The following is a 13,585-nucleotide window of genomic DNA, read 5'->3' as shown; positions in this document are numbered from 1 at the left end:
AGAAATCGATACAGAACACTGGACCATATGAAAATTAGACGCAGAAATGTTATCTTTAAATTTAGCTCAATAGTGAAGCCCAAACTTTGGCCTTTGGCAATCTCTATTATCGGACAATAATAGTGCCAAGACTCAAGAAAACGACTCACTTACTAATTCACAACGACATATGCTACACAGGATGGAGGGACAGACATAATTTATATGGCTATATGGGCTAGGGGACCTTGGACCACCAGGGTGAGTTAACCTGCTACAATCCATAGATTTCCAGGTAGACTACATTTTCTAGTTTCTGTAGCATGGAATGTAATTGAATTTGGTGATAATGTAAACTGCATAAAACATATTATAAGAACACTACATTTATTACAGCTGTAACACTCGCGTTCATATACAAGGATAAGATATTCTTAGCACGTGGCGGAGTCATCTAACCAGCAGGGAAGAAATGAAAAAATAATGATCTATGCTTGCAAAACATATAGCCCTTTGTCCTGCAAGTGTGATTACCTAAATGTTCTATTTCCAGTACAGCTGATTAGATCCACCTTGTCTCCAGCCCAAAGCCTAATTTTTAATCCACCAGACATTTTTACAGCTTATTATCAACAGTTTATTCATGGGGGGACTCGCCACTCTTGGCAAACAAAGTATGGAGATAGAACTGGCTCAGAATAAATTAGACAAGAGAGACCTTGTGGATACGAACAAGAGCAAAGTGATAAATCTTTTTCATTTCACTAATACAAAGTTTCAATTAAGTATAATCAAAAGCACTGAGCGTTCATCAAAAAAACGAGATTATTCACTTTCCAGATAAGGTTAATTCAGTTTTATTCCAGCTGGGCTCATATGGAAATCGCACGTCATGGTTCAAGACCCTGTGAGCCTTGCTTGTGTGCTAGGACGTCCTATCTCTCTGAACAAACAAGTCATCAAATATACTTATCGTTGCCTTTCGGTTCTATATCATTCTTCTACTACCACTCAGCTATGTGGTTACCAGGCGGCTATGTGTTTGGACTATTAATGACCAAAGGCTGTATCTATCCAAGCCAGCAGAGGAGGAAAAAAAAGCATTTCCTATATATCAGGTCTCTTGTCATCAAGAGCTTTTAGGATTGGCACATAGTGTGCAACCTTGATCTATGATATGAAGATTTGTATCAGCCCTCTGGTATGTGCTGTCAGGTGCTTATGAAGTGGTGCCCTCTCCCAAAAATGTGCACCAGTGCAGACAAAAAATAAAGCTGTCATTCAAACAACAAAAAGAAAATGTAAAGGGTAATGTGAGCAGTCAACACCTAATATTAAAGGGCTTAGTCATCAGAAACATGGACCTAAAACCTGAGACATGAGCCCTTCACAGCTGAAGATCATGATCTTTGTCCCATCAGCCTCTGTTCCCAGAAAATAAGCCTCTAGGAGCAACAAGGGTGGTACTGTTCACTCCTCTTCAAGCTGTGCCCACACTGCTAAGACTGACAGGCCAGGCAGTGAAAACATATTCATGCCTGCCCCTGAAGTCTTGCATCAGTGTGTCTGGCACATACGCAGTAAAGAGATGGGGATTGACCAAGCAGAGCCTCTAGGAGCAAGATGACACAACGGCACCAACCTTTGTTGCTCCTAGAGGCCAATTTGCATATTACAAAAGTGCAATTTTCTTGGGAATGTGGGAACGAAGGATGATAGGACCAATACCATGAGCTTCAGCTGTCAAGGGCTCAAGTCCCAGGTGAGTTGGATTAAGTCCATGTGTCTGATGACAGAAACCCTTTAGATGTTATTTTTTATTTTACAGGGTTTTTTCCCTTCTTTAATGCGTTTCTCAAGAAAGACGTGTAAATGCAATAAAGGCTCAAAAAAAATCCCAAGAATAGGAGTGCAACCTCCCTTCTTTCTTGGCATAGAAATGTTGGCATATGTGCAGTCACTCTTCACTGCTGTTGATAGGAGAACTGGCAATAACGAGGCACACTTACTTGGCTGCCAAACTTTGGTTATAGTGGTTTCCAGCAGACCACCACTGGACTTAAGAGCAGTAGATGTGTTCTTTGAAGTGATGAACCCCATTTCTTTATTTGCAAGTCTGAAGGAAAAAGCTGGGTTTGGTGTATGCCCCCAAACAAGACAATCTAAAAATACTTTTCTTGCTCGTATCATTGGGGGACACAGAACCGAATGTATAGCTGCTGCTGCTTCCACTAGGAGGCGACACTAGGCTAAAAAGTGTTAGCTCCTCCTGCCAGCTATACCCCCCCCCCCCCCAGCCTGGAGAGAGCATATCAGTTTTTAGCTAGACGTGGTTCGTGCCCTGCGGATTTACTTATCCGCTTCGGAGTCGTTTCACCATGCAGACTCTCTGTTCATTATTCTTGAGGGTCCTCGCAAGGGTCTGTCAGCCTCCAAGATGATGATTGCCAGGTGGATTTGCTTGGCTATTGCCGAGACATACCGCTCCCGGGGAAAGGCACCGCCCCTCCGTATCACGGCTCACTCGACCAGGGCAGTGGGCGCTTCTTGGGCTAGTTTCCACCAGGCTTCATCTTTGCAGCTGTGTAAGGCAGCAACCTGGTCTTCCCTGCACACGTTCACCAAGTTCCACCAGGCGCATACCTTTGCATCGGCGGATGCTGCTCTGGGCCGCAAGGTCTTGCGGGCTGCGGAGTCTTAGGCCCCTGCGACTGACTTCCATGGGCGTGTGGCTTCTTCCCTACCTGTGGACTGCTTTGGAACCTCCACGGTCCTGTGTTCCCCAATGATACAAGCGAGAAAACAAGATTTTTTTTGGACACGCCTGTAAAATCTTTCTCACTGAGAATTGTTTCTACTCTAATTTTGCCGCAGGTGACGGCGGTTGGTTGACTGGTGGGGTCCTCAGTTCTGGGTTCGGACCCACTGGTTATTGTTCTGTTTTTTCATTCCCGTTTTCTTTTACTCCTACTGCTTGTGCACAAACTGATATGCTCTCTCCAGGCTGGAGGGGGTATAGCCGACAGGAGTAGCTAACACTTTTTAGCCTAGTGTGTTGCCTCCTAGTGGCAGCAGAAGCTATACCCACGGTCCTGTGTCCCCCAATAATACGAGCGAGAAAGAGATTTTACAGGAGAGTCCACAAAAATTTCACTTTTAGACAACTGCATGCTTCCAACTTTATGACAACAGTTTGGGAAAAGCACTTTTCTGTCCTAGCATGACTGTGCTCCCTTTGCACAAAGCAAGGTCAATAAAGACATGATCAGAGAGTTTGGTGTGAAGAAATTTAAGTGTCCTGATCAGAGCCCTGAGTTTAACCCCATCCAAATTTGGGATGAAATGGAATGGACAGCACCATCTTCAAATTAAGACCCATGGTCCTGGAATAGGAAGTCCAAATAAGTTGATACAGGTGTCTTCAATAATATTGTAGCCACTTAAAGGGTTGTCTCACTTAAGCAAATGGCATATTTATCATTAGAGAAAGTTAATACAAGGCACTTACTAATGTATTGTAATTGTCCATATTGCCTCCTTTGCTGGATTCATTCATTTTCCATCGCATTATATACTTCTCGTTTGCAGGGGTCAGGAGCTGCTGCGCATGTGTGCCTATGTAAGCTCCCATGGACCCAGCCACCAGAGAAGCCAGTGCTTTTCCCTAAATTGTAAAAGCACGGCCACCACCGATGGATTACAGGTGGTAGTAACGAGCAGAGTATAATGTGATAGAAAAATGAATCCAGCCAAAAAAGAAGGCAATATGGACAATTACAATACAATAGTAAGTGCCTGGTATTAACTTTCTCTACATGATAAATGCAATTTGCTGAAGTGAGACAACCCCTTTAATATTTGGTAAACCCTTTAATATAGGCGAGCAATGCATCATAACACGTCATCTCCCTAAAGCCTGCTCAGATGACATGCTGGACTGCTTCTTTAATGATTTCACTGTAATAATCTTGTATAAGCTAAGTAACACTAGTGAGAAGAGCAGAAGCTAATCTCTGCTCTCATCTTTCTTGAAATTGCGGAGAAAACCAATAATAAGAAGCCAACTTAACCTTTATAGCGCATGAAATATTACTTCATTTGCATGTGTAATATCCATCTATTATGCCAGCATACACATGTAGATGCAACATTAGTATGATCAAATAAAATAAAAAGTACATTCTAAAATGTAGACGTCGTTATATTATACCTCTGTAAAGCGTTCCAGCAGAAGTGCGGGCAAAAAATCGTGAGGCTCTGAAAGCACAGGGGGTCCAGTCCAATTGCTCTGCACAAAGAGATGAAGGCTGCTAACGCCCAAAAGGAACACCAGCAGTTGTCTACAAAAAAAAAATAAAAAAAATATCACTGTTTACCCCTTTGCACTCCTATAATATTCAGTCCACAATTACAAACCTAAAATGTGCCACCCAGGGGGCTACTATATGATATATTGTGATTTGGCTCTAGACATAGAGGAGTTTAAACCCTGACAAAACTCTGAACATACGTAGATTATTATTTCGTCCCTGACTGCAATATATCTAGAACCCGTTCTAGACCAGAAACGAATTATACTTGTGGGGTTTCGCTCTGGTAGATAGGGTAAGCGGGCGCAGTACAGAGGCAAAATACAAGTTCTTAACTCAAAACGTCAGTGTTTTTTCACACTTGAGGCAATTGCACAAAACAGCACGTAACTTTGCAGTCTTGGTGTTAATTCAGACACAATGGAAAGTTCACATAACACAAGTCACATTGCTGGCAAGTTCTGCCTCCAGTAGTCCACAGCAGGCTTTAGGGGACCTATTTCCCCAGCGTGCGGGTCTCAGCCCTCCAGCATGGCACAAAGCCTCAGATCCCCAAAACAGAGACATTTCTGCTGAGCCCAGCTGCCTATTTAAGGACAGCCAGGTGCTGCCAAACCCGGACCGACACTTAAAGGGAACCTGTCACCAGGATTTTGGCCATAGAGCTGGGGACATGGGCTGCTAGATGGCCACTAGCACATCTGCAATACCCAGTCCCCATTTGCATATGGATCAAAACTGTTTTTTAAAACAATAAAAGCGCAGAGAGCTATGGGGACTGGGTATTGCAGATGTGCTAGTGGCCATCTAGCGGCCCATGTCCCCAGCTCTATGCACAAAATCCTGGTGACAGGTTCCCTTTAAACTCCGGTCCGATATTTGCCCTCACCTGGCTGGAAACCAGCCGAGCCGCCCATGCTAGGAGGAAAATACCTGCCTTGCCAGACACAACCCCTAACTGTGTCACATACTGTAAAAGTTAAAGGGGTAGTGTAGACTTTATATTCTCAGGATTGGCTGGGGTCCAACACCTTATAGCCCCGCCATTCAGCTGTTCTGTGTAGCTCCATCAACAGAAATCAGCACCGGAATCACACTGCAACAGCGCTCATCACTGCAGCACTGCTCCCACTAAAGGCAGGAGATCAACTTGCCAAACAGTCTAGTAGAGACTGGCTGGGGCATTTTTTTGTGCATTTTCTAAGTTTACTGTGACTTCGGGGTATTTCGGTAAGTACAAGTTATCCGCTATTCACAGGATAGGGGATAATTATCAGATTGTTGGGGTTCCTACTGCTGAGACCCCCACTGATCACGATAACGGGGCCCCGTACCCTCTGCTGGCCCCTTGCTGCTCCCCTAAAATGCCCGGGGAGGCCGGACACACATGCGAAGAGCCACCCCATTAATTTCTATGGGAGTTCCAGAGATAGCCAAGTGCTGTACTCATAGAAATGAACGGAGCGGCCGTGCACATGTGCGAACGGCTGTTCCAGTCATTTTAAGGGAGCAGCAAGGGGTCTGCAGGGGGTACGGGGCCCCGTTATGGTCGGTGGGGGTCTCAGCAGAAGGACCCCACTGATCTGATAGTTATCCTCCATCCTGTGGCTAGGGAATAACATGTATGTATGTATCGTAATACCCCTTTAAAGGTTGCTATACATACAGGTGCAAAAAAAAATATTTTGAAACAAAATTGTACACTGCAATTCACATCCCTTTAACTGAAAGTTTCTTTGTAAGAAAAACATTGGGGGCAATCTGTCATTCTGTGACAAACTCACCAACACTCCTGATTTTATCAGGACGATGCCATGATCCAGACCGTAAAAGGGGCAAGCTTATGCAAACTCCACCCAAAAGTGGGTGTTTAGAGGTGATATTTCCGGGCATAAGTCTCCCGATATTGACATTTTACACGTTGGTAAGTATGACATAGTGGGAGAACGGTAAACAGGGAATGGATACATGGGTTACAAAGGTAAAAGACCAAGAGCATAAAAGAAATGCTAGAGGTTAAAACCTCTTTTTGGACATATAGGTTTGCAGAATATTATATTATACTAAGTTTAATAGATATAAAGTCCAAATATTGAAATTATGGAGATAACACAGAGTGCAAGGAATCCAAATGCAGCATAAAAATCTATATTCCTCAAGGCATTCTTAAGAATCAATGCAAAACAAATGAAAAGACCAAACCTGCTAAATAATTCAAGACCCCAGGAGGAATCAGGACCGCTCTGACCCAAGGACTTTCCATGCAGGCCATATGGTAGCTGCACACATCTTGTGAAATGCATTATACATGGAAATCCTCGATTTAATAATGTGCTTGCGCACAGAAGACTTATAATGGATATAATATCAGCCAGGCCCCGGACTGCAGTATGCCATTATTTAAAGAAGTTCCCCGTCTATGCTTGTTTTAGAAAAACACGACCATAACAGTAACCAAAGTCAGAATGGTGCCCAAGTCTCTGGCCTCTCTACACTCATGCGACTGCTGGGGACATACTGCCTCAAAACCCCATTAAAAAGACCACGGTTTCTAGACAGGGTTTCCATAGCAACCAGGCTGTCGGACATGACTCAAAGATGGATTATCAGGGATGATCAGGTCCTATAAGGTTAGAGAAGATAGGCAGGGTGGTGGTCGTTAATTGATGGACTCCACTGCTTGCTTTACAGACTGCAATACAGAAGCATTTTGCACGCCATGCTGCTGTTCACATTGTGCGTCGTATGTTATGCTGTATCTCCTTGTTGGTGGCCTTAAACGGCTCTGGGGTAGAATATGGTCTGATACACACCAACTTGTTATGCATGCTACAGTTCTTTTTGTGCTGACTATCATTTCAAACTATAGTATAATTTATTCATTAAAAGGACCACCCCACTTAAATGGAACCTGTCAGCGGCAAAAGCCATCCCAAACCGCCAGCAGTACCTTCAAGTAGCCGGCAGAGAGTTTCGAATGATGATTTTCTTACTGCATTCTGATGAGGCAGAAGTATATATATAAAAAAAAAAAAAAAAAAAAAAAAAAACACACACGTTCTTTTAGCCTCCGTCCGCTCTATTTTCCAGTCAGGCTTGCTTGAGGTCAATGGGGCAGCAGCCTCCTTGCGTCAAGTCAAGGTAACCGCTCCTCCTTCCCGGTCACTTCTTCTGTGACTGACTGCCGGCTGTCGGCATAAGCGCGGTCAGTCACAGCGAAGAGGCAGGGAAGGGGGTGCGGTTACCTTGACTTGAAGCAAGGAGGCTGCTGCCCCAATGACTTCAAGCCTGACTGGAAAATAGCGCGGACGGAGGCTAAAACCGTTTTTTATACTTCTGTCTCATCAGAATGCAGTAAGAAAATCATCATTCGAAACTCACTGCCGGCTACTTGAAGGTACTGCTGGCTGTTTGGGTTGGCTTTTGCCGCTGACAGGTTCCCTTTAAAAATGAACTATCACTTGGGATTTACATGTGTCCCCCTCCTTTTATACTGTTCAGGCTTTCTGCTCCCTTTTATTTCCAGTCATTACATATTTCTCCAACTCCAGAATAAGTGACTGCTATCTCCATGACCAGTAAGTCAGCTGGATAGCATGCACCCCTCCCCCCCCCCCCATCAATCAGATCATATAATATATATATATATATATATATATATATATATATATATATACACATATACATACACACACACACACACACATAGTATACACTCACCTAAAGAATTATTAGGAACACCATACTTATACGGTGTTGGACCCCCTTTTGCATTCAGAACTGCCTTAATTCTACATGGCATTGATTCAACAAGGTGCTGATAGCATTCTTTAGAAATGTTGGCCCATATTGTTAGGATAGCATCTTGCAGTTGATGGAGATTTGAGGGATGCACATCCAGGGTACGAAGCTCCCGTTCCACCACATCCCAAAGATGCTCTATTGGGTTGAGATCTGGTGACTGTATGGGGCCATTTTAGTACAGTGAACTCATTGTCATGTTCAAGAAACCAATTTGAAATGATTCGAGCTTTGTGACATGGTGCATTATCCTGCTGGAAGTAGCCATCAGTGGATGGGTACATGGTGGTCATGAAGGGATGGACATGGTCAGAAACAATGCTCAGGTAGCCTGTGGCATTTAAACGATGGCCAATTGGCACTAAGGGGCCTAAGGTGTGCCCAGAAAACATCCCCCACACCATTACACCACCACCACCAGCCTGCACAGTGGTAACAAGGCATGATGGATACATGTTCTCATTCTGTTTACGCCAAATTCGGACTCTACCATTTGAATGTCTCAACAGAAATCGAGACTCATCAGACAAGGCAACATTTTGCCAGTCTTCAACAGTCCAATTTTGGTGAGCTTGTGCAAATTGTAGCCTCTTTTTCCTATTTGTAGTGGAGATGAGAGGTACCCGGTGGGGTCTTCTGCTGTTTTAGCCCATCCGCCTCAAGGTTGTGCGTGTTGTGGTTTCACAAATGCTTTGCTGCATACCTCGGTTGTAACGAGTGGTTATTTCAGTCAACGTTGCTCTTCTATCAGCTTGAATCAGTCGGCCCATTCTCCTCTGACCTCTAGCATCAACAAGGCATTTTCGCCCACAGGACTGCCGCATACTGGATGTTTTTCCCTTTTCACACCATATTTTGTACACCCTAGAAATGGTTGTGCGTGAAAATCCCAGTAACTGAGCAGATTGTGAAATACTCAGACCGGCCCGTCTGGCACCAACAACCATGCCACGCTCAAAATTGCTTAAATCACCTTTCTTTCCCATTCTGACATTCAGTTTGGAGTTCAGGAGATTGTCTTGACCAGGACCACAACCCTACATGCATTGAAGCAACTGCCATGTGATTGGTTGACTAGATAATCGCATTAATGAGAAATAGAACAGGTGTTCCTAATAATTCTTAAGGCGAGTGTATATACACACATACACACAGTCAGGTCCATAAATATTGGGACATTGGCACAATTCTAACATTTTTGGCTCTATACACCACCACAATGGATTTGAAATGAAACTAACAAGATGTGCTTTAACTGCAGACTGTCAGCTTTAATTTGAGGGTATTTACATCCAAATCAGGTGAACGATGTAGGAATTACAAGTTTGCATATGTGCCTCCCACTTATTAAGGGACCAAAAGTAATGGGACAGAATAATGATCATAAATCAAACTTTCACTTTTTAATAATTGGTTGCAAAGCCATTGCAGTCAATTACAGCCTGAAGTCTGGAACGCATAGCCCTCACCAGACGCTAGGTTTCATCCCTAGTGATGCTCTGCCAGGCCTCTACTCCAACTGTCTTCAGTTCCTGCTTGTTCTTGAGGCATTTTCCCTTCAGTTTTGTCTTCAGCGAGTGAAATGCATGCTCAATTAGATTCAGGTCAGGTGATTGACTTGGCCATTGCATAACATTCCACTTCTTTCCCTTAAAGAAAACTTTGGTTGTTTTTTGCAGTATGCTTTGGGTCATTGTCCATCTGCACTGTGAAGCGCCGTCCAATGAGTTCTGAAGCATTTGGCTAAATATGAGCAGATAATATTGCCCGAAACACTTCAGAATTCATCCTGCTGCTTTTGTCAGCAGTCACATCATCAATAAATACAAGAGAACCAGTTCCATTGGCAGCCATACATGCCCACGCCATGACACTACCACCACCATGCTTCACTGATGAGGTGGTATGCTTAGGATCATGAGCAGTTCCTTTCCTTCTCCATACTCTTCTCTTCCCATCACTCTGGTACAAGTTGATCTTGGTCTCATCTGTCCATAGGATCTTGTTCCAGAACTGTGAAGGCTTTTTTAGATGTTGTTTGGCAAACTCTAATCTGGCCTTCCTGTTTTTGAGGCTCAACAATGGTTTACATCTTGTGGTGAACCCTCTGTATTTACTCTGGTGAAGTCTTCTCTTGATTGTTGACTTTGACACACATACAACTACCTCCTGGAGAGTGTTCTTGATCTGGCCAACTGTTGTGAAGGGCATTTTCATTCCCAGGGAAAGAATTCTTCAGTCATCCACCACAGTTGTTTTCCGTGGTCTTCCAGGTCTTTTGGTGTTGATGAGCTCACCGATGCATTCCTTCTATTTAAGAATATTCGAAACAGTTGTTTTGGCCACGCCTAATGTTTTTGCTATCTCTCTGATGGTTTTGTTTTGTTTTTTCAGCCTAGTGATGGCTTGCTTCACTGATAGCGACAGCCCTTTGGATCTCATCTTGAGAGTTGACAGCAACAGATTCCAAATGCAAATAGCACACTTGAAATGAACTCTGGACCTTTTAGCTGCTCATTGTAATTGGGATAATGAGGGAATAACACACACCTGGCCATGGAACGGCTGAGAAGCCAATTGTTCCATTACTTCTGGTTCCTTAACAAGTGGGAGGCACATATGCAAACTGTTCCTACACCATTCACCTGATTTGGATGTAAATACCCTCAAATTAAAGCAGACAGTCTGCAGTTAAAGCACATCTTGTTTGTTTCATTTCAAATCCATTTTGGTGGTGAATAGAGCCAAAAATGTTACAATTGTGTCGATGTCCCAATATTTATGGACCTGACTGTATGTATGTGTATATATATATATATATATATTTCAAACAATTTTCACATTACATTCAATTGTATATTTCAGATCAGTAACAAAACATATATTCCTTGTTTACAAAGTGCATAAGAGCAATACACAAAACATTAATATACCCCTACCTCTCCAGCCCTCCCCCAAACTATGATGCAGCTTGAATTTTCCTTTTCTAAGTTTTTATTTATGTTTACGAGTGCTCAATTTGAATCTTATTTGTATCTATTATCAAATGGTCATCTACTTAATGGAAGTGTTGGTGATGCTCTGTATGTTTTATGCTTAAATCCCCTAATAGTTTTTGTTTATATCAGCTCATTTGCTTGCTCGGTGGAATAAAATGCTTGAATATATTCTAACCATTTTGTGTGGTATGCTCTCTATGCTTTGTCTCCGCTTCGGTCTGTTTCCCACTTATCTGCTAAAAGACATAGTTTAGTATGATCTATGATCGCCTTCATTGTTGGTATCGCAGGTGTTAACCAGCGTTTAAGAATGCATCTTTTAGTGGCCATCAAGATCACATGCATCACTAAAGGAGTTTGGAAAGCAGTTATGTGTAAAAGGAGTTCCTCAGGAGTTTTTACCAAGTTTGTCCGGAGTTTTTTGTTTAATTCCTGTACCACTCTTTCCCATAAACCTGCTATTTGTGGGCATTCCCAGGTACAGTGATATAGATCTGCTTCCGGGAGTTTACATTTGGGGCAAGATGTTCGTCTTTCCTTGCTAGATATGTTTTTGTTAATTTTTATGTTGAATCCATATATTGCTTTGTGTAAGAGCTTAAAATGTGTTTCCCTCCATATTTCACGTGACACACATTTTTCCACCCTCTCAACATATCTTCTGTGTTTTTAGATTCTGGCCCCAGCTTTTTAAAAAAAAAAAAAAAGAGTGTTTCTCACATTTTCAGAATGGCGCTTCCTGAGTTCCCTATATATGAAGGCGATGGAGATTGTGGTGTGTTTGGGAAAAATTATGTCATCAAATTCATTCAGAGAGAATTCCACTGAATTGTTTATTAGTCTCCCTTTTAAAAATCCCAATATTTGGTGGTAAGCTAGATAAGGTTTTGAATCTAGTTTGTATAGGGTACATAAATCTGGAAATGTGTAATATTGGAACATTTGCTTGTCCCACATATCATTTACAGTTAGGACACCATTAACTTGCCATTCCAGAAACTGCTTGTTTAATGAGCCTGCTCGAAATTCCGGATGACTCCATGGGGGAAGGTATTTTGTGATAAGTAAGGGTAGATGATACATTTTTCTCGTAGCTTTCCATGCTGCCACTGTGTCTTTAAGTAATATGCTCTTCTTGAGTTCTAAAGGGAAGGCTGAGTTTCTAGTGTGTAATAGTGCACTAAGACTCCATGGTTGTGACAATTGTGATTCCACGTCAAAGTTAGAAAACTGGGAGGTTCTTTTTAATCCAGTCGAATCAATGTCTCAATAAGCTTGTAGTGTCGTATGTCAGGGAATCCTGTTCCTCCCTCCCCCTGTTGAGCATCAGTGTCGCCAATGTGATTTTTGGTCTTCTCCCTTCCCATATAAAGTGACGAAAAGTTGTTTGGAGAGCGTTTATGTCTGTGTGTTTCAAGAGTAATGGTATGGTCTGTAACTGATACAATAGTTTTGTGAAGCAAATCATTTTAGTTAAATGACATTTTCCTAGTAATGATAGGGGGAGATGCTTCCGTCTAAGTCTGATGTAATACGTTTGATTAGTTCAGGATAGTTTAGGTGATAAGGATTCAGGGGTTTTGCCCTATCTGTACTGGTAGTGATTTCCATGACTTGGGATTTTTTATTTGCGACAGACATAACGTTTCGAGATGTTCACTTTAAAGCCAGAGAATGAGCCAAAAAGGGTAAGCATTCCAAATAATTTTACCAGGTCCGCTTGCGGATAAGCCAGGAACACTACTAATAAGTCATCTGCAAATAATGCATGTTCGACTTCAGCTTTACCTACTTTAATTCCTCATATTTCCTTATTAGTAGCAATGGCGATAGATAGTGGTTCAATGGCCAGATTGAAGAGCAGGGGGGGATAAAGGGCATCCTTGTCGGGTGCCCTTGAGTAGTACAAATCTGGGGGATAAATGGCCAGGGGTGTATACTTGTGCCATAGGTGTCCAGCACTTTGTTTAGCCAGTTTCAGGCCACGTTATCAAATGCATCGATAGCCAGTATGGCCGGGGTCTGTCCTACTCTCGGTAGCATTTTAATCTCATCTAGGACCGCTAATATCTTTCTAATATTTGTTACTACTGCTTTTTTGCGTAAATCCTGCCTGTGCTGGTGACAAGAGTCCAGGCATTCATTTAGCTAGTCTGGTAGCCAAAATTTTGGACATTTTTATGTCCACGTTTATGAGGGATATTGGCCTGTAAGAGGCTTCCATCAGGGGATCTTTCCCAGGTTTTGGAAGCACCTTGATATACGCAGTGCGTGCTAGGTCCGATAGCTCCTGTCCTGACATATAGTCATTGTACATAGATGTTAGTAAAGGTGAAATAGTGTCTTTCAGTATTTTATAAAATTCCCCTGTATATCCATCAGGGACTGGAGCCTTTCCTGTTGCTAGACCTCCCACCACTTCTTCCAGTGTAATTGGAGTCTTTAAAGTGATCAAGTCTGCTGGATTTATTTTGGGTAGAGCATTATTCTGGAGCC

General features: G+C 42.6%; 1 protein-coding gene across 2 annotated transcripts in view; it reads right to left on the bottom strand.

The window, feature by feature from the left end:
* Nucleotides 1–13,585, bottom strand: part of TTC27 (tetratricopeptide repeat domain 27) — a 370,180-nt gene that overhangs the window by 335,571 nt on the left and 21,024 nt on the right. For both annotated transcript variants that reach the window (XM_044290184.1, XM_044290186.1), the window contains one exon: nt 4,190–4,319. In XM_044290184.1, the coding sequence (XP_044146119.1) occupies nt 4,190–4,319 (130 nt within the window). The remainder of the gene's footprint in view (nt 1–4,189; nt 4,320–13,585) is intronic.

Source organism: Bufo gargarizans, chromosome 4, assembly GCF_014858855.1.
Source record: "Bufo gargarizans isolate SCDJY-AF-19 chromosome 4, ASM1485885v1, whole genome shotgun sequence".
Classification (NCBI taxonomy): domain Eukaryota; kingdom Metazoa; phylum Chordata; class Amphibia; order Anura; family Bufonidae; genus Bufo; species Bufo gargarizans.
Note: the sequence above shows the minus strand (reverse complement) of the source record. Positions and strands in the feature narration are given on the sequence as shown.